Source organism: Saccopteryx bilineata, chromosome 2, assembly GCF_036850765.1.
Source record: "Saccopteryx bilineata isolate mSacBil1 chromosome 2, mSacBil1_pri_phased_curated, whole genome shotgun sequence".
Lineage (NCBI taxonomy): Eukaryota > Metazoa > Chordata > Mammalia > Chiroptera > Emballonuridae > Saccopteryx > Saccopteryx bilineata.
The window spans coordinates 24,508,546-24,536,016 of NC_089491.1; the positions used below are offsets into that span (position 1 = coordinate 24,508,546).

Genomic DNA, 27,471 nt, shown 5'->3' on the forward strand with positions numbered 1-27,471 from the left:
TTTATTTTTATTGAATAAATGTGTGTTAAGTACACATTATAATTATATAAATCTTCTACTGCTGGAGGCACTCACAGAGTCCAACAGTTTACACTCAGACAGCCTTGTCACAGGCCAAGAATGCATGTAATATACCAACTTCAGGGGAGAGACGGGCATTGGAAGGGGCTCCCACTCTCAGGCATAGGCTTCACTTTTTTTTTTTTTCAATTACAGTTTACTTTCAATATTATTTTGTATGAGTTTCAGGTGTACACACAATGGTTAGACAATCATATACTTTACACAGCATTTTCCCCTCGTATTTGCAGAACCCATCTGGCACCACACATAGTTACCGCACGATTATTGCCTGTGCTCCCTGAGGTGTACTTTACCTCCCTGGGACTACTTTGTAACTGCCAATCTGTACGTCTCAATCCCTTCACCTCTTCCCCAGTCCCCCCACCCGCCTGCCCTCTGGCAACCACCAGTCTGCTCTCTGTATATGAGCCTATTGCAATTTTGTTTTTGTTCATTCGATTCCACAGATTCATGAAATCATATGATATTTGTCTATCTCTGACTGACTTCTTTCACCTGGCATAATACCCTCTGGGTCCATTGATGCTGCCACGAATGGTGAGATTTTCTTCTATTTTAAGACACAGGCTTCTTTAAGCCACATAGGTCTTCTGCCACTACTGAAGCAGCATATACGCAAAGCACCTGAGTGCTCCAAGCCCAAAGTCTCCTGTGCTGGGGGGGTCTCTCCTATTTGGTCTTTGGGTGTCTTCCAACTATGTGGCCAGTCTTCAGGATCTCCCCCTCCAGGCCCACTAAGCCCAGATGCATTTCATAAGCTCAGTTATTATTACTTAGCATCTCTGGCAGGCTGGTACATCCCACCCAGAACAACTCATAGACTCATGATTCAAGAACATCATTTATTTTATATTTTTTTCTTTTTCTGAAGTTAGAAGTGGGGAGGCAGTCAGACAGACTCCCGTATGCACCTGACTGGGATCCACCCGGCATGCCCACCAGGGGGCAATGCTCTGCCCATCTAGGGCGTTGCTCCACTGCAATCGGAGCCATTCTAGTGCCAGAGGCAGAGGCCATGGAGCTGTCCTCAGCACCTGGGCCAACTCTGCTCCAGTGCAGCCTTGGCTGTGGGAGGGGAAGAGAGAGAGACAGAGAAAAGAGAGGGGGAAGGGGGGAGAAGCAGATGGGTGCTTCTCCTGTGTGCCCTGGCTGGGGATCGAACCCAGGACTTCCACACACCAGGTTGATGCTCTACCACTGAGCCAACCGGCCAGGGCCACATCATTTTCTTTAGTAATACGTTATAGAGGGCTAGCTGAGGGTCACTGCCATGCTCTAGCAGCTCTGGAGATAAGCATGAGGTCATTCCAAATCCACTGAGATGAACCCAGACTACACAGCATGCCAACCATATTCGGCAGCCACCAGAATCTTCTCTGGATCAATCTCCACGGCTTACAACTCAGAGTGTGAGGCAGTTGTGCAAGTTCAAGCAGCTGCGCCACCCTGAGAGGCTCTGAGAGCCCTCAGCTGCACTGGCGTGAGACACAGCGACATTTAAACATAGTCAACTTACATGTATCTGTAAGTGATTGTCCTGGTGACATCACAGCCCAGGCTACGCCTCCCACAAGCCTTTGCTAAGCATGCCAACACTGTTATGCTCCCATGTTATGTAGGATTTGTGGAATACAGGAATTTTAGCAATCTTGTATTGCACAAGGAGGCATGTGTTATCCTTGGTGTTAAAATACAATCGGTATCCTGATCGATTTAGAACACTTTCCAGGACCGGGGAAGTTCAGTGTCCCTCTCATCCGTCCTAACTATTCTTCTTCCCATAATTGGTGCTGCTGTAACTACGGGAAGGGGTAAAGTAGATGTGGAGTGTGTACGGAGGGACAACGTGCAACCTCAGTGACAGTCGCAACAGCCCACTCCTTTGGGCGTTGAGGTGTGCCCTTGCAGCTTTCGTGATAGCAGTGGGAATCCCAGAATTACTGTTTCCTAACTCTAGAAGCCAGCTTGCTGTCTATTTTCTCCAATTCCAGGAAGTCACCGCTACTGAAGATCCAGGGAAGATCCAGGAAACGGGCACACCTATTGTTTCAGTAAATGGATTTACTGCATCTTCCCGTTTCCTAAGTCTGGGCCATGCCCATGACGGCAGGTTCCACGGGGTGATGGAGGAAGAGGTAGAAGAAGTCCGAGCCTCTAATGTTCTGTTTGAAACACGTCTTCACTCGGAGCTCGAATGCTCCCCGTGGACCGTAATGTGAGAAATAAAGTTTTATCTTCTTTCAGCCACTGAATTAATTATTGGGTCTCTTTGCTGGCAGTCTAGCTTTACACCACAGAATACAGAAACAGACACTCAGAATTGGGATGATTCTTTAATGTGTGTGCATGCGCGTGTGTGTACACGTGAATAATAGGAGCCACAGAAAACAGGTGCTTCGGGTTGGAGAGCTGCATCTCTCTGGCCCAGAATACCACAAGCTTTCTGGGGCACTCTAGAACATTTGCATGGCTCAGGGACACGGGTGGCAACTTAGTCACATGCCTACGTGCTCAGGGAAGCTGTTGGAAAGAGCCAGGATCTTAGTGGGTGTCGGCTCTTCGTGACAGCGGCTGCTTCTAGAAGAGACCGTGAACGCCCCACTCGTACTCAGATCCCCATGGCTAGCCCCTTCAGCATACAAGCCCATTTTCCAATAGTCAGTAGTACCATCTCCCTCTTGGTGCTGGTGCGTGCTGAAGAGAGGCCCTCCTGGTCTGAGAGAAGACCAGGCTGGCCCAGAAGTTTGTGTGCCACGGAATCAAGTCAACGAGAAGGAAAGTCTGGGAGGTGAGAGCACAGGCTTTGGCACAACTGCCTGGGTTCGAATCCTCCTTCCACCATTGGTCACACCACCTGAAGCAAATTATTCACGCTGAGTGTGAGTTTTCTCGTTTAGAAAGCGGGAATATAAACTGAGACTCGTGGACGTAGATAAAAGTGAAGCGGTTACCAGGGGCCCAGGGCTGAGGTGGAGGGCAGTAAAGAGGGACACAAATACGGTGACAAAAATGATTTGACTTTGGGTGATGGGTACACAATGCAGTGAACAGTTCAAATGCTATAGAAAGGTTTACCTGAAACCTACGTACTCTTATTGATCAATGCCACCCCATTCAATTTAACTTCGAATAAAACAATTTTAAAGACAGAAAAAGTGGGGATGATACGAACAGTGAATACTGCAAAGGAGCATTGTAAGAATGGAATGACATAATCGGTGTAAAGCCTTCATCACAGTGCCTGGTACAGAGCTAGCACGTCAGAACCGTGGGGCATTATTGCTAGCACGCAGGTGTCTGCTGCCATCTGGTGGCAGCAGGCAGTTTTTCATTGAAATGTAAGAGGAAGTCAAGTGCCGCATTTGACCTGCATGTAGGATTGCAGAAGTGGTGGTTTGCATTGCGGTGTTTCTGGAGTGGCTGCAAGCCCCTCTCAATGGAGTCCTGTCTTGCCCGAAGAGTGGGAAATGCCCTCCATACCCCAGGAAGGCTCAGGGCTGTGGAAGTTGTTTTTACCTTAGGAATCACTGCCACCTACTGGCCACATTTCACACTTGCGGGCGAGGTTGACCATCTTGAGTCAAACCCAAAACATTGAGAACAGCAGCAAAAGGAATTCCCTCCCCCCTTTTATAATCAATGCGGTGCTTCTGCAACCTTCATGTTCATCTTGGGAAGTTGCTTCCGGAATGTCTCCTTGCAAGCTCCTAGCACCTTTTGACCTCCCACTGGTGAGTTCTGAATCTTTCTGGCTTTTATTAAACATTCTATCACTTGGATCTCTCTGGTGCAAAATACAACTTTATGGGCCCTACAATGAGAAGAAAAATTGAAAGCACGCTAAGACAGTAAAGTTTATCCCAGGTGGCTCTATTTGATAGGCAGCTGCAAGAGCATGGCTTGACCTTGGAGCGATTTTGTCCCCACATTCCCAATGAGCTTCCCCAATTCCAGCTGGAACCATCTTTTAAAACTCCCCTTCCATTGGTTGTTATATGCACAGAGCTTGACACACGCTAAGCACTCAGTAAATGTTTGCTGACTGAACACGGGGCTTTAAAGGAAGTGAACTCTGAGCACATTTGTACCTCCCACTCGCCAAGCACTTCACACCTGACTTACTTAATCCACACAGCAACTCCCTGAGTCAGAAACCCAGCTTGCAGTAAGCAAATGGTTACTGGTTCCACTGAAAAAGTGAGGGAGCCCCACGTGTGAGTGCCCTGCCTGAGTCCAAAGGCTGAGCACTTGTCAGGAAGACAATGACACTGAATGTAGGGATTGCTGATAGATAACTGGGAAACTGTCTGCAACACAGGCGCTCCTGTGTCACATATTTGGTCTTCCCAGCATCCCTTTCTCCCCTTTCCTCTGCCCCAAACCCTGTCAACCGGGGTGGGCCCAGGCCCTGGGCTGGGTTTCCCACTATCTAGGACTGATCATGATCAGACGATCAGAATATTGAATCCCTGATTACTACCTTTTGCAACTGGTTCGTAAGAGCCACTCCAGGCAAATGAAGGCTCTTACGAATGGGGGCTTTAGTTATACATCTCCAGTCATCCTGTATGTCTTCTTATCACCGTGGCCTTGCTCTCTGCCAATTATTAAACATTCAGGAATTCTGTGAACCAGTTCAACTCTTGGTATCTTGAAATCAGCTATTATAGGAATATTTACACCACGAAAATTAGCAAACACTTATTGGACAAATAAATGGAAAGAATGGACATGGCTTCCTATAGCAAAAATCATCCCATGGCATTTTGGGCCTCTGTTCGTTTGAGCTCTTTCTCCACACATACCTATGACAGGTTGGAGCATGCCTATGGCACCCCTTGTAGCTTGTTTATCCTTCGGTTAACCCAGAAGTTTTATAGCTGGGCCTGTCAGTCATAGGCACGAAGGCTTCCTGGCGGCAGTAGAGCTGAGAGTATCAGAGGAGGGATGAGTGTCACTTTGAACTCCCAGCCCCCTCCCATCACCAACACTGCTCTGACTCCTGGTACCAGTGAGATGTGGACAGTTCAACCCTTCAAGGCCTTTTACTAACTTCACTTTGATGTTGCCCCTGAGAACTTTCTGAAGTGGGTCAGGTCATGAAGCAAACACATATCTCCACGAGACCAGAGATGCAGAACCCTGGCTACACATTAGAAGCCCCTGGGGAGCTGCTAAAACATCCCCACGTCCCTACCCACGCCTGCCCCATTTAGAGAAAATAAGACAGAATATGTAGGGATGAGGCCTGTCAATTCCTTAACACCCACCCAGATGATCTCAATGTGTAACAGATTTGAAGCCAAGCCCTGGATGGCGATGCTCCATGCCCCTGGATGCTTCTAATCCATATTAATGCCTGGGTTCTCACCAGGACCACCTGACGCCAAATACTGAGGCTCTCTAGGTGATCCAGGCAGTGTCAGAATTGAGAAACGCTTTTCTAGACCAAGTGAGAATTACCTCTTATTTTGCATCTTATCTCAAATCGTGCAACCACATTATTCAAACAAATTTATATTATTGAGTCTTGATTTTTCTATCACTCTACACAACAAAAACTTCTTCCTGAGAGTCAAAGTAATCCTGTGAGCTTACCCTGCAATTAAAGTCTGAGCATAGATAGATATCCTCTCTTTACATTTTCTTCTTAGTCTGCTCAGAGCCATCAGAGAGAGGGATTCGCTGCAGTCTGGGGAGCGGGCTGGGGTCTCCGGTCTGCTTCTCCAAGACCCACAAAGTTATGCGTTGATATGCTGAGAAAACACCTAAAAGCCGCCAACAAATATTCAAAACAGCCTAGAATGACATGTGATTGTATGTGAAGCTTATAAAGCATGAAGCAATTCCTGTTTTCAAACAGAAGTGGTATGCCCAGGTCCTGTTCATTACTTATTCTCTGGACCAGTGATTCCCAGAGTGAGGTCCCTGATCCAGCAGCAATAGCAGCATCTCCAGTCTATAAAGTCTCTGGGCTGCACCCAGACCTACTGAATCAGAAGTTCTGGGCTTGGGACCCAGATCTGTGTTCAACAAGCCCTCCAGGTGATGCGAATGTCCCCCCAACCCCACATTTGAGAACAGTGCTTTCCAGGGCCGTGTGGATGTTACCAGCGTATTACTGCAGAAATGCAATGTTTTCTAAATGGGAGGGCAGAGAAAAACCAAGATGGGAGACAGGAGATTGTGATTTCACCTCTCTAGGGTGCCAGCAGATCCAGGCCAAGTATTTCAGAGCCCACGGCCTCTGAACTCTGGACAAAACGTCTGGATAATCCCATCGAGGTTCACAGATACCCCAATAAACTCAACAAAAGGGGGTGGGAGGTTCACTGACACCGAGATGATCTTGGGTACATTGTTTAATAAAAGCTGTATTATGCAAACACTCTTCTTTCTCCGAGAGAAAGTACTGGAATGCTTGGGCAGCCTTTAGAAGTGGCCAGTGTGGTATCTCCAATTATTTCCTGAGGCCCCACTCTTTGCTGTTGTGGCATCTTATACACCGGAAACCTTTTGAATGCTTCCTTTCAATTCCCCATTTGTTCTCTGTGCCCCTAGCAGCCCATTTTGAATTTTGTGTGGGTTCTGTGTAGGGAGAGATATAGTCACTATCCTCTTCACACATCAGGGTGGTTAACTCTTTCATGGACGGGCATGAAAGTTCTGGCGGACCGGTCCACTGCTTTACATCATAGATCAAAAATTCTGCTTCGCATGAGGTTAATGCTTCACATGGGTGGTTTTGCAGAAAAAGCCTCCACGGAATCCTTCAAAAACACCTTCTACTTGGACCATACTACACATACGTCCCAACCCCTGGCTTTTCTCAGCCCAAGCGCCCAGCAGCTCTGCCCGCTAAATCTCAGCCCTGTGTTCCTTGACTCACCTGGCTCTGCCCAATGCCCCAGATGTTAGTATGGATAGAATGAGGACCAGGACATCTGAACCCACAGCCAACCACAACGCTACTGGCAGCTGCATGTTAGCATGAAGGATGCCACACATTCCTTTCAACCTAAGGCTGGGGTGTCACATAAATGGGGAGAGATTAAGAGGCAGGTGGGAGGGGGACCGTAGGAAGAGGGGCAGGGTGGGGGTGGGCGAGGAAGAGCAGAAACAGGTGGTCAGGGGCACAGTGAGGGCACGGGGTGGAGATGTGGCGTGAAGCAGCTGGAGACGGAAGAGGGAGGAAAGCCTGAAATTCTCTATTCTTCAGTGGAGGGCCAGCTACAGGTGCTGGGAATGTGATAACGAGAGCCTAAAGGCCACATGGAAAGCTTGCGTTTTACTGGCTGTCCTACCATCTCACTGACCTTGAAGTCTACTTACCTCATCAAGATGCGCCCGTGCCATTTCGGTGGGTCCTGTCGGAGTTTCTGGCTACTGTCTGGGGCAGCTGGAAACCATATTGCAGAAGGAGCCTGTGTGAATGGTGCCCCACCAGCTGGGTTGCTGTCTTGGCCCAAATGGGCAAGAAGCCTACTCTGCCACCCAGTAGAGGCCAGGGGCACTGGATGCCACGGGCTCATCAGTCTTCTGACCTCCCTCCCCCAGTCAAACAAGCAGCCATCATCTACAAAAACACAACACACACCGGGTTTTAATGAGAAAATAATTGTATACTTGCATTGAATGCCTCACAATCACTATAAAACCGAAGCAGAGTAATGACATTTAAGTGGTTAACATACACAGGAGAGCCAGATACAGAGTATAATATTCAAACACAGTATTGCTGCTTTTCCCCCCTCCTCTTCCTCCTCCTCCTCCTCAAAAAAAAAAAAAAGTCATTTGGGTAAAGAGCAACACACAATCAAAATTGGCAGCTCACTCACTGAATGCTTAAAATTCAGAAAATTGGTTGTCACTAAAATTGGATATAGTCACCATCTCTAAACACTTAGGCTATTTTTGTTTTTCAATACATAGTTTCTTTACATCCATTTTTAGCTGGAAAAAAATGTTTAATTATTTGTCTTCAGAGACAAGAGTCAACACTGTTGTAGCGTTCCTTGTTAGGCGTTATATGTGTGTGTTGTGTATATAGGCAGACATTGATCAATATACTGCTTCTAGGTCATTGTCTAGGGTAGGCAGCATGCATGGGTGTGAAGAGGCAGGGAAACTACATTGTGTCATCCCAGTAGAACACAACCTGGCCTCCTGCCACTGACAGACCCTGTTTCCATAATTTCTGGATGAGAAAGCCAAGGCATGTCAGTAATTAATCAGCGGCGGAGGGAAGTGGACATCTATTATAAACACTGTGGAATGGGACACTTTCAGGGAAGCCTTTAACATCTACAGAATCTAAACATTTGTTTATAGTTGAGATTAACAAGCTTGCGAACTACTGGAGGGGGGCGGGGACGCGCATCGGAGGCGGGGTTTCCCACCAGCCTCTTCCTCTTGAAGCATTAGGTGGGGATGACTTTCCTCCAGGGCTGTTACATCTTCATCAAGTTAAATAGGGCTTCACTTGGGATCCTAGAGCCTAGCACGGTGCTATGTACAAAGCAGTGGCCCGGTGTTTCTTGAATGAGTAAAAAAAACTAGAGAGCGCAGAGAAAATCTGGCTCTTCCAAGGGAACTGCAATTTACATGTTAGTAGGATTTGAAGTGAGTGGAAGGAGGAAATAGACGACAGTTAGCCAGAAGGCAGTATAAGAGAACAAGCTAACTTCAGAGAGGAAGAGGCCACAGTCAAACAGTTAAAGAGACGGCGGGGCAGTCACGGAAGCTCTGCACTTGTTGCCTTATCTACACTCGGAGCGTGGGCTGAAGGACTCAGTGCGGTGCGTGCCTCTGGTTCAATGGGCTGCAGAGACCAATGTGTCTGCCTCCCAAGTGATCTCAGGTTGTGTGGCCTCCTAAGCCTTCTTTTCAGCTGCAGATTCTCTTCTCAAGTGTCGGTGGAAGGTAGGTACACGGGTTTCCTTCTCAATGGAACAAAAACCTTCGGGGAAGTCCCGAGGACTGATTCCTCTTGGGAAAGATGAAGGAGGAGTTTGTTTAGATCAGTGTTTTTCAACCGCGTGCGTCCATGGACCGGTGCCAGTCCGCCAGACATTTCCTGTGGGTCCGGTCCGTGAAAGAGTTAACCACCCTGATGTTGTGTGAAGAGTAGATTAACTCTTTCGTGGACCGTTGTGGAATTTCTGGCGGACTGGTGGTTGAAAAACACTGATTTAAATCAAGTCTGTGGTCTTCATCAGATTCGGAGTCAGTCCAGAAAACAGGAAGCTCATCTCATTTTTCTGTGCAACTCACAGAAGCACTGGCTCTCGGGGCCACACGAAGCTGCATCCCCGTTTCTTTCCATCCACGTGCCTGCCTTGGGAACCCTGGAAATCCTCAGGCATCCTTCTTGGTTGTCCCGTTTCACTTGATAGGACTTCTCATCTAACCCAGATCTCATTTTCCTGAGAATATCTGTCTCCACGCCAGCCTCCCCGACTCGAACACGAATTCCTTGCGGTAGGGATAGTCTCTGTCTGGTATCCCCAGCGGCTGGTACGTGTTGTTGAACATTCATTCGGAGTGTTCAGGAGCACGAACCGTCTCAGAATGGCACCAACTGCCTATTGGTAGAATTTGGCGTCAAATTGCAGGTTCCCTTGGCAGTTTTAAAGGATCCTTGTTAGTTATCAGACAGTTCCATTTTCACCTTGTGCCCATTACTGGTCTGTAAATAAACTTTCCCCTAAGTCAACACTAGGCTAATAAAAGAAACAAAGATAATGTGTGTAAGGTCTACATACAAATTTCATGGAACTGCTACTTGTCAGAATAACATATGAAAGCTTATGACACACCCATATAAAAATGAAAATAAATTTTAGTGAGGTCTGACTTAATTATTGCTTATTTTTAAAAACCACAGTTTTAAAACAAGAGGAAAAAATAGAAAGAATGCTGGTCAGTTTTTTGTTTTGTTTTTTCTCGTGGCCAGAATGGAAAATTTTCTCATCCAGAAATTTAGGGCACCCAATTATTAAATGCCCTTATCATATTGCTTTAAATGACAGAAAGAGTAAAGCTGGTGTCCTCTATGGTATACTAAGTATGACTACAAAGCATGAGAATAAATATGGTACTTTCCTGAATGTCAAATTACAAAACCGCTCAAAACTCTGCACTTGTGACTCATGCGGATACCATGTGATTATAATAGATCAATTTAATATTACAAATACTGCATCAGTTCAGCGCCTCTATATCCCTTTTCATAAAAAAGAAATTCTCACTCACTCCTGACGCTGGCTATCAGCTTTGGAGGAAATAACTGTACACCCTTGTCCCATTATCACTCTGGGATTTTAATCCTAACACACGCACACCCTTAACTCATGAGCATACACGCTTTACACAAACGCACCAAGGTATGAGTCTGAGTGTGTGTGCACGCGCGCACTTGTACAGACACGCACACATATACCATCCTTGGGGTTTGTAGCTGATTCCAAGCCTGCACTTAATTTCTATCCTATATTTCTCTGTATCATCCTGAAAAACACTGGTTACTCAGCAAAAATATCTCTTACGTCCTTATTTTCCCCACTCTTTGTCCCTCCCTTCTCTACCTTCATGACCTTTCTTTAATGTTTCACTTCTGATTGATCCAAAATAATCTCTGATTCTTCCTACCACCCCTAAGGTCCACTTTATGATATAAAATATAAACCCTTTTTTATTTCTTGTCACCTTCCTTTCTAAGGCAGCGTTTGCTCTGTTTTTCCCCCAATTATTGCCACTCTAAAAATACCCCTACCCTCTTGAACCAGGCTGTCCAATGTACACAGGCTTTGTACAAGTATATATTCCCCTATCCCGTCACAAAAATAGTTGTTGTCCACTAAATATAGTTTTCATATGAAGAAACGTAACTGCGAAAACGTGTTCTCCTAACCTGCAGATCAGTCAATATAATAAGCAGACAAGATCCTAAAGCTAAAATAACCCATTTGGTTTGGCTTTCTCCCCCTTTCTCACCCTCCTAATGCAGAACAGATTGTGTTTGCAACATGAAGAAACATTGCCTTGAAACTATGGATTTTATGTACTGTGATCATTCATTGCTCCCGATTAAAAACAATTAAATGTAAGAGAATTGGAATCATAACTGCCTCTTCTTGGCAAGCAGAGAGAGACATATCATTCATTTTATGGCTGCTGGAGTAAATGGAGTTAACCCAACACCTCTCGGACGCTGAGCAGTGGCCAGGAAGGAAACAGGTGCAGAGAATATCCTATGCCGTGTAGATTGCCCCAGCTTGGGCTCTACTGCTCCCTAAATGGCCCCATCACCACTGTTTCCTCACCACCCAGCACGGCTGGTCTCAGTTCTGCCTGTAGCAACCATGTTGATTTGATCCTAACTTCTTTGTTCTGTCAGATCAGCTGTGGATTGGTCTAAAGCCAGGCGATTATTGGAGTCACACACAAAACAATCCTTTCTCTGTGGACTCCTGGGTGTTGGAGTTTAATGGGCGGACTTCTTTTCACTTTGTTTTTCATCACTGTTTATTGCAGCTCCTGGTCTATGGAAGGATTGTTGAATTGTTTGCACTTTAATAAATAGTCCATTAAAATGCTTTGATGAGTGGATTGCTTGGTTTCTTGGTAACCCAAGCACCAATAAAGTCTCCTGGGTGGAAGGAAGTTTATTCTTTGTCCTCCTCCTCCTGGTTGGCATAGATCCCCGCCTCCCAGCGCAAGGCCAGGGCGCTCTTTCTTCGATTAACCCGCGTGGCCTCAAGGACCTGAGAGAGAGGGAAAAAACAATTATGCAGAGTTCATGGATGTTCACGGACAAGCCAACTTGTCCGTTTTGTTCCTCCCTGTCCTCCCTCTACAGCATCTAACGAGAGGGGAAATTTTTAACAAGTGTCTGGGACTCTGGGAGGGAGGAAGAAATGAAAGGTTGTGGGGTTCTGCGTGTACATTCAACTCATAGCCAAAGTTCACGTGCTCTTGGACCTATAGTTATCGATACGGAGAGATTCCATTTTCCAGAAATGTTCTGCTAGTTTCTTTGAACTGCACTGAGGTTTTAGATAACAAAACTTGCTTATGAAAGAAAATTGCTGATAATCATCAGCTTACAAATATATGTAGTTAACTATAATTCTTTGGCTAAATATAGATTTTAAAAAAATATATTGTGCTATGGGTAAGCACAACCAACTGGGAGAATAATTTGCAACATGTAGTGAGTGTAAGCCCTATAACCACTTTCTCTTTCTAGATAGCGAGAGAAATTCTCCCATAGGTGCACAGAGAGATATGTATAATAATATCCAGCCAAGCATTGTTTGTAATGGCAACAAGAATTGTTTTAAGAGAAACAACCTACATTTCTATCACTAACAAGATGAATAAACAGTGATATGTTCATTCAACAGAATACTATACAGCAGTTATAATGAGTGGCCTAATGTCATAAATATCCAAAGGGACACCTCTAAAAACAGTGCAGACGAAATAAAGTAAGGAATGGAAGATACTACAACATGATATCATTTGTAGAAAGCCCTAAAACATGCAAAACCAGCACATATTATTTATGTCTACATAGTAGAAGTATAAAAACATGCATGAAACTGATGAACACCAAACCGATGGATAGTTACCTTCCAGGAGAGGGAGAGATGGGAACTGGGAGCTACAACAGGAGGGCTTGCGTTCTGTTTGCAAAATTAATTTCCTTTTAAAATATGAAGCAAGTTTATGAAATGATAAGAATGGACAAAGCTGGAGAGATGGGGATTATTATTTTATTATGTCATCTGATTTGGCACAGTTGAATGCCTGCCCCATGACATCGGGGACTTTGTTTTGTTGACAGCTCTATTCTCAGAACCGAGGAGGGCCTGAGAGAGTGGGTGCTCAATAGCTGTTAACTGAGCACATGAATGAATGATGCTCCCACACTGCTGTATAGCTGAAATAACCCTTTTTAAAAAAGTAAATACAATACTATAGAAATAAGAATATGAAAAACACTACGCTTTTTCACAGCAAAAACAGGACAGAAGATATGAAAAAATAGGGAAAATTTAAAAAATGTGCTTTTTCACAGCACAAGTTTGTGAAATTTGTGTAAAAGGAAGTTGTGTAAAAGGGGAAAGAAAACTTTTGGAGAAACTCAACGCTTAAAGAAGCTTCCAGAACAAAGATGCAGAGTTAACCACTGGGTGAGAAGGAAAGCTGGGGTGGCTCACTTTGGGCAAAACTTATCCTGCTGTTCTGACATGGAGCTCTCTGGATTTGTGTTAAGATAAACAAAGGACTCCATCCTCCTGAGCTGCATTATTTTCTAACCAGACTAGGGTATATTTGTTATCTGTGCCTGAGGAAACTTTTTTTAAAATCCACTGGTTGTGCCCTCTAATGCATACGTCTTCCACATCCCGGAGCCTGGCAAGTCTCGGATCGCAGCACACGGCACACATCAAAGCGCAGTGGGGTGGGTCGCCGTTGCGTGCACGCCACAGCACTTTGAGGCAGCCCCCCCAGTTCAGAAATGGCAGGAAGAAAACAATATGGAGACCAACTGCTTTCTTGCCCTTCTCATTCAGCCCACCAGGAAATGGCAAACCACACCAGCATGCACCTGGGCCAGGCATGCAGCAAGACCAAGACACACGAGTTGCATAGTACCTCGGAAGTCACCTTGCAAGACAGTAACTTAGAGGTGTACTGGCAGAGAGGGAAAAGACCAGGGTTAGTACATGACAGAGACACACTCACGGAATCCCAGCAGCCCATGATACACCCATGCCAAGACTTGCTTTATCTGATATTAGTTTATTTAGAAGTCTGTATCTTTTGAAGCACATAGATGCCCTATTATTATTTAATAAAAATATCAGATAAGCCATACTTTGTTAATTCAAGATTTGTTGCTTCCATTTTCTGTGCTTTGAATTAACAAGATTCCCCCAACCCACTGGTATGCAGACAGGTGCTCACAGCAAGGTCCTTAATGGCCATTTTGGATTTGCTAAAATCTATATACATCTGTAGATAAAGAGATTTTTCCCTTCCTGTAGGCTTTTTTGAACCCCAAAGCAGTCTTGTAGCCTGCTGTCCTTAGAAAAAGAGATCCTAACTACAGTTAAAGGTCATTCGAATGCAAGTTTATTGCAGGCTGATACTCTGAAACTGACCTAAAGGAGGCCTGAGGAAACCACACAGCCCCTCTAATCACTACCTTGAGGCCCAGGACAGCTGGGGTGCTCCTGTAGGAATTAAAGTGATCGTTTACTTCCTATAGGAGACTAAAAGTCATTGCAAGAAGAGCTCCGGGGGAAAAAAAGTCCTGGTTATGGGAAATGAGATAGAAGAACCAACTTTGGACAGCCACCTCTAGAATTTAATAACCTTGCATTTACACTTCTAAGGGCATTGGAGGCATGACTGGTGTTTGCCTTGGTAACCACCGAGGTCATCTATACCTGTGATCACTGACTGCTTCTTATATATAGCACTTAGAAATCCCAGTCCCGTCGTGATCAGGCTGACGGCTCAGAGTGGAGGAAGCTGGAGCTCTCCTCCCCTCTGGACCTTCCTGGGTGTGAGTGAAACAGGAGGCTCCATCACTGATAGTGCCTGAGCTCCTGTAGAGCCTGGGCTGTGGGGGCCGGGGGCGGGGGGTGGAAGCAGATAGGCTTTCCTTCAGTGAGAGTACAGCCACAGCTCCCAAAGGGGTGTCCCGGTTAGAGAAAAGCATGTGCCCGGAATTCTTCAGAGAAGCAGTAACTGCTTGTCCCAACTTTGACTTAACCCAGGGGAATGGATGAGACCTTCTCTTAGTCCAAGACAGGGAGGGACATCTGACAGTCCTCTCAACACCTGTTCTTGGGGTGAGAGGGAGAGAAAAATACAGGAAAAACCCACCAAGAGTGGATCCTGTGCCAGCAGTGAGGGCGGGGCTGTCATTTGGACTCATGCCAGCATCCTTTCAGTCAAGAAAGGGAAGGAAACCCTCCAAGCTCACGAACATCACCGACTTGAGGGCCCACCATCTTCTGAGGCTCAGGTCAAGTTGGGGGAACAACTGGCCAGAAAAACACTTGTCTCAATAGCCTTCTTTTGCATGGCACCAAGAAACCCTTTAGGACACTGACTCACCAGTCCAGTTCGTGCTGCGTGACGGACCAGAGACGGCATCAGGCCCAGAGAAGGGGACATTTCCACACAAGGTTTTCAGGTAGGAGAGACCACAATAAGAGCAGGGCTGCTGCACCTGTTGTGTGGTGCATCCACTGCACAGAAGCACCGGGCCAGGAGGGGAGCGATGGGGTTGGGCTCAGTCCCCGCACTCCACTCACCCACTGTGTGGCCCGGTGCAGCGCTGTGTCCTCACAGAGGATTAAGGGTCCTCACTAAGGCCTTCTGTAGGATGCTAACCAGTCCAGGGTAGGGGGTGGGGATCGCAACCCTCCCACCCGCAGATAGCCGAGGGGCGCTGTAGTAAGTGGGGCCCAGTTGAAGGTTCGAGCACAGACACTCTTGGGGACTACACCATGCAGAACAAGGAAGCTGGCCCAGAGGGGTGGGGGAGTGCAGGCTGTGGGCTCAAGCTCCAAGGTGGTAACTAGGATGGCCATTTGGGGACAACTTTTTGAGAGAAGGGGCTCGTCCTGGTTCTTCATCATTGAGTTTTTCACCAATTGCAAAATGAGCAGCATACCCACAGGCAACTCAGCATCACCGATACAGTGACTCCCAGGTCTATGTTCCAAGAGAGAGTTCCTGATTTAACTCATCATCACCTGTCATTCTCTGAGCCCTCCCCTGGTTTCCAGCAGAAGAGAGGGACAACTCAGGAACAAGAGAAGCCCAAAATGTTGTCCAGTGTCCCCCACATCACCCCTGGCAGGGATCCCATAAGCCAGAGGCCTCCCTGCCTGTCCCAGATGTGATTTTTCACAAAGTGGAACTATGTCAGGGCCCTGATCTAGGGGTAGGTCCCCAGAGACCACTATTGCTCTGGGGTGGAGGACACCACACCTGTTTTGATGGCAAAGGTCAGTTTTCTCAGGTAGGTTGGCAAGAGTCACTCATGAACACTGGGCACAGCTTCATGGGGCTTCTCTGTCTCCTCTCCCTTCTGTCCTCCAAGCTCATTCATACCATCATGTCTAACGTATCACTATGCACACATCCTGGCCACCCTATTCTGTTTTTAAGTCTGCCTTCTCCTTAGGAAGCACAGCAAATAAGAATTGTTTTTGTTCAATTCAGAAAGAGCTTGCTACTTCCTGTGGACAAACACATGGTCAGGTCTCGGTCATGTGTGAGGGACTTTTTGGAAGGCATATTGGCAGGCGGACCCACCAATATTGGTGCCGGGGTGACACTGGACCCGGGTGAGCCATGTGCCGTTCTTAGAGATTGGAGACTCTAAGAAGCCAGAGTTTGCCCAGAGAATAGTGTGCGTGAATGGAGCCAGAACAGAACTACAGCTTCTGGGGGGCAGGGAAGCCAGTTACACAACTCAAGCATCAAGCGCTCCACCTGTTCTTATTTAACCTTCTGGTATCAGAGGCAATTAAAGAAGGGGCCACGGATCAGGTAGGAAAACAAATGGAGGCTTGTTCATGCCAGTAGGTGAACTTCAATGTATTCTCCAGTGACTGATGCAGACACAACAGAAAGACCCCCTGGATCAAGAAGGGTAAGAGACTTTGTAACAGGGGACTCTGATCATATATTTGCTTTCAAAGCAATCTAACTATGCTTTTATTCCAGATCCAGTTTTCTTAAATGCGCTACAATGGATTAGATAGATTTTATTTTGTTCTGTTCCTGAGAATTTTCAACAACAACAAACTTGGTTCTCTTGTAATATCAGTAACAGTGCAGAAACACTTGGCCTTGAATCCAAGATCTGGGGCTAGTAACAGCCCGATTAGTTTGCAGGTTTCTTCCTTATACAAAATGTATATTTACTTGGAAAAATAGAGACGGGAGGCTGCCATGTCATTGTTACATGCAGAGTGATCAGCATATTACAGATCTGAGTCCGAGCAGCTACCCTAATGCAAGGAGGAAACCCAACCTGCCGGCATTCGCCAGGGCGCTGCCTGAGTGTTCAAGTTTGCAAGAAAGAGGCTCTGGCAGCCTCCGCCTATGAAATGAGGTAAGAACAGGCTCTCCATTTCGGGTTTTTTTTTTCCCCTCCAACATCTGCACTTCAACACAAAAGGCACACACCGGGGACATGTAAAGGGTGCTTAGAAAACACGAAAACACTTGCATGGCGCACATGCAAAGTGGTTCCATCTGTTCTTCCCCTCCACGCCGGAACGCGAGGGGTCCACTCAGCCAACTTCCCCGAAGCTGCTGATGGATGCAGGGCGTGGAATCACTGGAGAAAAGAAACAAGCTATTCTTTCTAGCACTAGGCTTCAAGGTGGTCACAGGCTCCGGAAAATTCCTAAAGGTAAACTCCGTATTTTAAGTGGGGCTGCAAAGAAGGGCCGGCTAAAGTTACTCAGTGCAAGGAGAAGTCCTGTGGGCTCAGGGAAGGAGGTCCGGCAGCGGCCCAGGCCGCGGAGCACCAGACCCCATCCCACCGTGTGACGACAACACGGCTCAGCAACGTTCCGCCCCCCAGAGAGCTGAGCCAGGATTCCACGGAGCTTAGGTGGAGACCCAGGAGAGAGCCTGTGTGCTCGCTTTCTTTACCATCAAATATTGTGAAGGCAACACTGAGTATCAGCTGCAGGGATCCTTTAACTCAGTCAACCAGGATATGACAGTCGACGACATTCTGACTGTGATCCCTGCAGCATTCAAGTTTAAGGTGACCAAATAATTGATCATCCAAACTGGGGCAATTTTAAGAGTGAGAGGGGATGCTATTAATAATGACACCAGGACAAGAAGCATAAACCAGGCCTGTCCCAGGTAAACTGGGTGGCATCCTCCCCTGACCCAAGCTATCTGTGACCTAAGTGTAACCAGGGAGAAGAGAGGGTCACCTCATTAAATTCTAATAGATGGAGACCAGCAGACGCGTAGGAGGTTGGCGTGGACCCGAGGCTGATCCCCAGCTCCTGTCTGGAGTAACGGCCCTTATCTTTTACTGGAGAAAGAAACCACAGAGCAGATGACTTCCTCCATGGTTAATGTGAACATCAGGTGCAAAGTTCTTAAGGCTGGGGGTAGCAGGGTTGCCATGTGGTTTTGTAACTGTCATTTTAAATGGCTCTTTCCTGCCAAACTGTACACACTCAGTCTTTCTGAGCACTGAGTACCATTTAGAGGGACTGCAGACAGGGAAGGAGAGGTATTGTCATAGTTCTCTAGAGGAATACGATCCTACAGAGCAGGCCGGCAGTGGTAGGTATCAGCTCCCTGGTGCCTGGGATGACTCCAGGGTCCTTGTGTGTTCCTTCCCTTCTCGCCTGGCGTCTTCCTACCCACCAACCATCTCATGCACTAACGCTGCCGATGGGCTCAAGCTAGAGCTTGCAGCAGAAAGACCTATTCCTTGCATGATCAGTGTTTTTTGAGAAACAAGGCAAAAACCCAACCCCGAGTCCAGGCATGTTAAACCACACACTTGAAAACAGGCTTTGGAACCGTGCTGCTGGTTGGCGGACAGCTGTGGACGCGTCTGGGCCTGAGCTGAAACACCGCGCGCCAGGCGGACGCTCGCCCTGCCCTCGGAGAAGTGAAAGAGGAAAGGAGAAGAAACTTACACTACTATCATCCATTCTCTCGCGCCTTTTAGATTTGTGTGTCTCATAGTCTTCCATGAGGGTCTGCATCAGATTCTTGGGCCGCTGGGATCCGGCAGCCTCTTCAGGGGCTAAGTCAGGCTGCGAGCTGGGGCCTTCAGGTGTGGGGGATGGAGGAGGTCTGACTTTCTCTATTTTCCCTGAAACAATACGAAGAGAACACCCTTTCTAAGCTTGTCTGCTCATGACTGCTTTCAGAAAGAGCAGAAAACTGGCAATAAAAAAGCAACCTCTGACTTAGTGGTACCCGAACGATGCTTACATGCAGGAAATGGTATTACAGGATCGAAGCACTTAAGGATAATGTCACAAACCATCCAACAAGGACCCCAAGGACCCCAGTGCTAAAAAAGTCTGACCCGAGTAGCCTTTGGGCACTTTGCAAAGACATGTCAGACAGACAGACAGACAGACAGACACTGGCTCCAGCTGTTTTGGGGGACATGTATTCTATCACAGATCAGAGAATCAGACCACGAGGTGACCGCGCAGTGGAGCCTTGGAGAGCCACTTCTCACAGACGAAGAAAGCAGAGGTTCTGCAAAGGCAGGGTGTGCTCAGGTCACTGGGAGCCGGTGAGGGGACCCAGGTCTCCTGGTTTCCTCATCGGGTTCTTTCTTCTCTATCAAAGGCCACCGGTCATCTGACCTGCCCTGGCTTTGGGCACGGAGGGTGCAGGGTTGTAAAACTTTTGAGTGAGAACTGGGTTTGCATTTCCCAGGTCCCCCAGTCTTACAGAGGCTGGCTTCATTCACTGATCTTACCTGCTGTGGTTCTACAGCACTGGGTTTGAGACACCCTCCCCCAAACCTTAAGGTATGAATGCCGAGGACAGCTTTGGTTTTGGTCGGCAAGGCGCGCACTGGACTTGGGAAACATGAGATGCGGACTCTGGAAATGCCTTACAGGAGTTCTCAGATAAGACCAGGTCCGTGGGGGCTTTCGCCGAGACCTTCTGCATCCCCCCCTCTTGGAGAATGCCTGGCCCTGACTTTGGGCCCATTGAGGAATGGGTTTTGACATCACAGAGCCCCAAATACACCTCCGAGAAGCATCTTTGGGTGCAGTAGTCATGATTGTTCCAACTTTGTCCCTTGTGGGAAACAAAGGGCCCGTGAATAAAGAATGTGAAACATACACACACAGAAATAAGTGGGAACATTCAGGTCCACAGTTTGGAGATTGCCAACATTAGAGTCGAGACCCATCTGACCCCTTCCAGTCCACAGCTGAAGGTGACTCATCTTTCTTTGTCTTATCCCCCAGACTTTTAACTTGGCAACTGCCTCACACAGCTGGACCTCCAAGGGAAGCCTGGGGTCCATGTCTCCCGGTGGGCTGGTAGAGCCTCTTTCTGGGCACAGCTGCTTTTGATGGGAGCTGGAAATCGCCTTAGAATTCAGGAAACCAGGTTTGAATTCCTGCTTTTCCAAGAACTAGCTGTGTGGTTGGCTGTAGACAATCATTTAATATTCCCACTCTAATCTTGGGCTAATCGTGGGCTGATCACCTCAGTTCTCCTGGTTATGAAATGAGAATTTTGGAAAAAGTGGTCTTTGAAGTCCCTTCTAACTCGGGCATTTTGCTATTTCTCTCAAATATAATTGGCCAGAAGAGAAACCCTTATTGATCCGAAGAAAAACCATGGCCATCACATTTGGCAATTGGCAGGGAAGCTGTTTTTTAATAAACAGAACAGGGCACCCCGTTTGCAAGAGCTACTGGCACATCAGTAACTTAGGGAAGCTCACTGCCTTGACCTACATTACTCAGATCATTTACAAAGAGTCTTTTGATATTAACAGCAAGGTAAGCAATATTTCAAAGTTCCTATTCACCCAGCAACGATCTCTATTTTTCATTATGGAAATTAGGGAATGCTAAAATGGCTCCCCATCAATTACATAAACAGAGGCGGATTTAACGGCGGGCGCACCACGCGTGCGCCCTGGGCCCCAACTTCTGAGGGGCCCCGCCAAACCCCAACTTTACACTTTTTTCTAATGACACCAAGTTTGGTTTCATGTGTGCAATTTTAACATTAATAGTACATAATTTTTTTTATTTATTTAAAACTGTGGTTATCATGTATTTTTATTTTCCCTGTCTCTCTCTCTTTTTAAAGGGCCCAATATTTTCTTCTGCACCCAGGGCCTCAACCGACTTTAATCCGCCTCTGACATTAAACATTTATCAAGCCTTTACCACACCTGCTTTATCCTTCTTCCCTCCCACCCTTCCTCCCTCCCACCCTTCCTCCCTCCCTCCCTCCCTTCCTCCCTTCCTTCCAATACTGAAATATTTTATAGGAATCCCAGACCTGAGCTAATATCACCTCTGTGTACTTAAAATATATCTTTACAATTTCAGATTGACTTAAAAATGAAGGTTTGAGAACCAATTTAGCACAGAGCTGAGCATGCAAGCCCTGGAGCCAGCCTGCTTCCAGCCTGCTTGGGTCTGCATCCACTACTTAGCAGTCAAATAAACGTGGGCAAGTGACTGTTTTCCTATCTTAGTTCCTTCATCTGTAAAATGGGTATGATAATAGAAGCAACCCCAAACAGTCTGTGAAGACCATTTCTATCCTCTATGACCCCTTAGTTCATCTGGATATAAACTCCATTAAGGCAGGACCTTGTCTGTCCTGGTCACTGCTGGATCCCAGCACCCACTGTGGTATTTAGCACAAGGCAGGAGCTTCAGTTTGTTGAATGCACCAGTAAGTACATTATGCAATGTGCATAGCAGCCATGTATTAAATGCTTGTGGGTGGGGACATAATTCCCAATAAAATCTGAGGAAAGAGTTTAAATGCCTTCACCAAAGCACACGAATGAAAACGTCTTGGTCCACAGAATCACAGGCTCAGTAGCATTGCAGTAATAACAAGCACATTTAAATGGCATTGCATCTGCAGGCTTCACATCACTCGATCCTCATAGTAACCTTGGGATGCAGTCAGGGTGGATATCATGACGTCTGGGAACGGTTTGGACCATGGAGGGTCATATGCTAATGCCAGCCCAAGTTACATTCGCTAGTCACAATAAGAGTTAGGTCTGGTCTGGAACCCAAATCGTGTTGATTACGGCTAAATTACACTGATGGGATGCAGGCTGAAAGAGAATTGTAAAGAAGGCAAAGGGTTAATACAGAAAAGTGGTCAAGCATTAAACATTAGAGACATTTCCTGCTTATTTCTTTGTATTCTAGCAACAACCACCCATCCCTAGAGCAAGTTGTACCATTCATAGACACTAGAGGTCACACGAGTAGCAGGAAAGAAAGACGAGTTAGCAGGTCTGGACCAGCTGTTTCCAGAGAAAGCTGAAAGGTCTTCAGGAGAACAGGTGATTACAAATAACCAAGCCCACATCAGAACCCCAGGAGAAGCTGTCACAGGTCCCCAAAGAAAGGAGACACTGTACCCATCCCCTTGGTGTTGGGGAAGTCAGCTTGGCCAGGCTTCTCTGCTGGGCCCTGTGATCTGCAACCAACTCCCCTCACCCATCCATCCCCTGGATGGTGCAAACCATGCACTGGAACGCTGTGTGCCATTCTAGGAAGCATGCAGACTGCTACAAAGCTGTAGAGGGCCCTGTTCCACAGCCACCTTCTTCTTCAGAAGTCTACAACCAACAGTGCTTGCGATTAGGACGGTGAAAAAACTTCGACTGTTCTTCCCCAGTGGTGGACATAGACACCATTGTTTGGGCCTTGAGGACCATCACAAGAATGCGATGCAAATGGCCTGTGCCACAGGTCAGGAAAGTCTGTCTCTTCCTCATCTATGGCCTCAGGGCCCGCTGAAATTTCTCAGCTCTGAGGACACCCCCATTAGAATCCCCAATGACAGTCCTCTCGGGTGCTCATTGTCACACCCTCACCCAGCACCTCCCCAGGCCCCCAGCAACCATCCCCACCTGCCTCATCACACCTCACTCTCATTTTTGTTTAGTCACCTGGTGAATAGCTGGTGACAACTTAATGTGAGCTCCATTTTCAATAACAACATCCTGCCAGTCTAGCTTCTCACCAAGACTGAACACTCTAAAAAACAACTCTCTTGAAGGACCCCAGTCACTGTCCCTGGGAAACAACAGGAACAGAAAGTGTCACACAGACCTCAGGGCAGACCTCATGGTCTTAGCCAAAGGCTGGTACCCGATGTTTACAGAGCAGGGAGCAGGTACCCCATGAGCTCTCTGACACAAGAAACTAACAGAACAGAACGAAGCTAAACTAGAATTCTGAGTGGAGGGTAGAAAATAGTTTCCAGTTAACTTTATAAACATGATTCTGTGCAAACTATTCCACCTGGAGTAATTTTAGGCTGAAGCTTTTAAAAGTGTTTAAGGGTAACCAGCTTCACTTGGCTGAGATGATTCCAAAGCTGTAATCCCAAAACTATGCCCAATACCTAAATTTTGTAAGGTGGTATTCAGTGCTGCAAACAGAAAGTCATTGATCACATAAGCTTGGGAAACACTGGGTTAAAGAAATCTTTAAAAGAGAAAGAGAGAGAGAGAGAGAGAGAGAGAGAGAGAGATTTCTTTACCAGTGGACTTCTCCAAGGAATGTGATTGTGAATCTCTAATTCAAGGATGGGTATGCAGCATTTCTCAAGTTTATTTAAACAGAGCCCCTCACTTCATAGAATTCCTATTACATCTTAAGGAAAAGTCTGTGAAATACCATTCTCGAGTTTCTACCAGTTAACCAGCTCCCAAGGGACTTCACAAGTTCAGCAAATAATTAAGTACAGGCATAAAACTTTCACCATTGTAGTTTTCAATAAATACACGAGTGGAGCCTTGGCCACTAGCTCAGTTGGTTAGAGTGTGGTCCTGGCAGACCAAGGTTGCAGGTTCAACCACATACAGGAATCAACCAACAATTGCTTAAAGAAGAAACAACAAATCAGTGTTTTACTTGGGGGGGAAAAAATCCCAATAAATAAAATAATAATTACACAGGTGTTAACAACCAAGATATCTGACTACAGAATAATGGTTAAAGGAGTTATGGCTCGTTTAGATGATGGAATAGTTACTCAGCCATTACAAATCATGCTTTAGTCAGATTTAGAAAAATAGAGTCATGGAAAAACATATTAAGATTTAAAAATCAGATATATTGCAGTTGTTTTAGAAGTGCAGGTTCCAGACCTGGACTTCCTGGGATCAAATTCTGGTCCACCCCTCATTAGCTGTATGAAAGAAAGCAGAAGTATACGCATGGCACACGGTCAAAACTCCGTCAGAATCGGAGAACCAAGACTAAGTTTTGTGATAGGTGGGATGGTAGCTTCCACAAAGATGCCTAAATACCAATTCCCCAAATCTGTGAATATGTTTCCTTACATGGCAGAAGGACTTCGCACATGTAATTAATGTAAGAGCCTGGAGATGAGAAGACTATCTAGATTATCCAGCTAGGCTTGGTGTCATCGCAAGGGTCCTTAGAAGAGGGAGGGAGAGGGAAAAGGAGAGAGAGTTGAAGATGTTATGCTGTAGGTCTGCATGGAGGAAGGGGCCAGGAGCCATGGAATGCTGGCAGCCTCCTGCATGACCCCACCCTCATCTCATCTAACCCTAATTACCTCCCAGAACATCCACCTCCAAATACCATCCCCATTGGCAGTTATGACGTCAACATATGAAATTGAGAGGGGGTAAAGTTCAATCCATGACCAACACATTATATAGATTGCTAACCTCTAGAGCTGTAACAAATTTGGGTTGTTTTAAGCCGTGGTATTTGTGCTCATCTGTCACAACAGCAATAGGAAACAAATATAAATACAAATATAAACCCAATGTTATCTTTCACGCACATCTGTGCACGAAGGCAGATAGGGGGTTAGGATCATGAGTCACTTTGATTCTTGTCATTATTCTCCAATTTTCTTCTACCATAAGCATCAATTAATTTTAAAATATTATTAGTCACAATAATTCTGACTATTATTATTAGTCAGAAAAGGAAAGAAAGCTGCTTTCTTGAACCTTTAGGAATTAGGCGGATCCACAAGCCTTCCGCCTCGCCAGGCAGCACACAGAAGGGGAGCTGACGAGCCCCAGGCCTCGGAGAAGCAGGGGTCACACTGGTGGCAGTGCTGCTCACAGGCTGCAAGGGTTGCCAGGCAGACTGAGGAGCAGAGAATTTCACTCCAAATGAGTAAATGCTGTCCCCCATTGTGAGTGGAAAAGAAAACTAGGAAATGTGAATTTACGTTTCCTGTTTATTTAGTATAAATAGTTAAAGCACTTTGTGGACCTAAGAAAGCAAGCCCTGTCTTGGCTGCACTCCTGGATTTCCTAAGCAAGATGGTTTCCCTGGGGCATCGGGAACAGGCTGTGTGGAGGGGGGCAGAGGGAAAGAGCTCACTCCTCCAGCCCAGGGGAACCCAAGCAGGGGGCCTCATGTCCTCAGAGCACAGCTGTTGCCATCCCTGGCGGCCCAAACACCCCTGTATGAATGGGACTCAGTTCTAAAGAGCCAAGGATGAGGATTCCAGAAGTTTAGAAACTTAAAATCTGGTCACACGTTATGATCTCGGTGGTTAGTATATTCCATGTACATGGTGTCTGAGATCTTAAATCAAAGAGCCTTTGTTTCTACACTTTTCTCAAAAGAAAAAGCCAGCACCCACTCTTATTTAAAAAACAAACCAAACTGAACAAAGACGCCCACCAGATGACATGCCTTGGCCCAGGCCTCCTTCCATGACCTTTCCTTATGCAGCATTGGAATGAGGTTGCAAACATCAAAAAAAAAAAAAAAAAAAAAAAAAAAAAATAGCTCACAGGTCACTGACGTGAGCTCAGAAAGAAATGAGCTCAGACTTGCATGTTCAGTTTCATTTCCTCTCAGTAAAAGGGAGGATCCCGCTGTCAGGCTCAGCGTGATGGGCCGGTGCAGTGTGCAGCTGTGACCCCCACTCCCAGGGCTGGTCCCAGGTCCTTCCATCCCCTCTGCTGGCCCCGGTGTTGGGGGAATGCGATGGGACGACTCTTTAGAGGATAAGTCTAGTTCAGAAATGAGAAATACCCTGCCTGGTGAAATGAGTCTGAAGAACATCCAAACGACATTATTTACAGGAGATAAGCTGGGGTGCTGGATGAATGCTGACACTGGGACATTCCTTATGAACGAAACCGGAAGATGATGACCGGAAGGAAGAAGGAAGGAGCTTGCTGTTCCAGGGGAAGCCCAGTTTAAAACCCACACAGAAAACATCGAATTGAAACAGTAAGAATGAACATTGTGGTAAAGGGCAATTTGCTTAACCCAGATCTTTTTGCAAAACTCATTTCTACCAATGTGGTGGGCTTTGGCTGTGTGACAATATTACTCCCCAGGAAGGAAAAAAAGGAAATGCTTATGGTAATACTTGTCACTTTACTGTTTGTTACCCAGTACAAGTAGTACACCTAATGATGGCCTTTGTTTATTTTGAAATCACGGCTGACTATGGAAAGCTAATTCCTGAACTCAGATGTTGTAAAAGAAACTTTAATTCTAAGGAGGCAACTATGAAAAACATCCTATCTAGAAAGCAATTTCATAATGCATATTCCGCCATTTATTTCAGGGTCACAGCAGCTGCAGAAGAGTGACTCATCTGTAATTCTGCTAAGGTTTTCTAAGCCTTTTCTTAAAACATACTGGTAACTGTAACAATAACCACAACCATAAAACTCTTCTTGGGAGTCTTCTGTGTACAAGGCACTGCCCTGTTGTACTCCCATTGGTACTGTTTTACTCCCATTTTATTGGTGAGGAAACTGAAGTCTGGACTGCTAGCAAGCAGCAGAGTCAGGGTAGGAACTATAGATATAATTCCAGACACGTGGCTGTCACATTTAGGTCCGTAATTTTCTCTGACCAACTTTTTATATATAACTTAAAGTGTGAATTTTTTTTTTTTTTTTACAGAGACAGAGAGAGAGTCAGAGGGAGGGATAGACAAGGACAGACAGACAGAAACAGAGAGAGATGAGAAGCATCAATCATCAGTTTTTTGTTGCACGTTGCGACACCTTAGTTGTTCATTGATTGCTTTCTCATATGTGCCTTGACTGTGGGCTTTCAGCAGACCAAGTAACCCCTTGCTCAAGCCAGCGACCTTAGGTCCAAGTTGGTGAGCTTTGCTCAAACCAGATGAGCCCGCGCTCAAGCTGGTGACCTCGGGGTCTCGAACCTGGGTCCTCTGCATACCAGTCCGATGCTCTATCACGGCGCCACCGCCTGGTCAGGCTAAAGTGTGAATTTTTATTTGAGTAATGGGGAATAACTATGATGTCAGATGCATACAAGTTTGGGGAAAGCTCTGATGTTTACATTCAAGCTCATGAGAAATAACACACATTATATGAAATATAAATGTGTTCTCTGGGTGGTCTCATGGCCTGTCCTGTACATTCTGTCTTCCAGCCCTTAAGCAGTCGCTTATTCACAAAGACCAAACGGAACTGAAGTGTTGGTCTCCTTAGTGAAGTACACAGCAAGTCACCACAGCTAGCAGGAGACACAGTCATATCCTGCCCTGAACTCCAGCAGTCACAGGGAACATCCTGTTCCCAGGCCTGGCTTTGATTAGCTCCCATTTCTTACCAGGCAG

The 27,471-nt window shown here is 46.2% G+C and overlaps 1 protein-coding gene across 5 annotated transcripts in view; it reads right to left on the reverse strand.

The window, feature by feature from the left end:
• Positions 1–7,661: 7,661 nt before the first annotated feature.
• PALM2AKAP2 (PALM2 and AKAP2 fusion) overlaps positions 7,662–27,471 on the reverse strand; it is a 449,455-nt gene continuing 429,645 nt past the window's right edge. For 2 of the 5 annotated variants that reach the window (XM_066256553.1, XM_066256557.1), the window contains 3 exons: positions 18,804–18,982; positions 13,750–13,788; positions 7,662–11,849 (listed from right to left, as the gene is read on the reverse strand). In XM_066256553.1, the coding sequence (XP_066112650.1) occupies positions 11,751–11,849; positions 13,750–13,788; positions 18,804–18,982 (317 nt within the window). In that variant the 3' untranslated portion in view covers positions 7,662–11,750. The remainder of the gene's footprint in view (positions 11,850–13,749; positions 13,789–18,803; positions 18,983–27,471) is intronic. The other 3 variants (XM_066256554.1, XM_066256556.1, XM_066256555.1) reach the window with 2 other exon arrangements.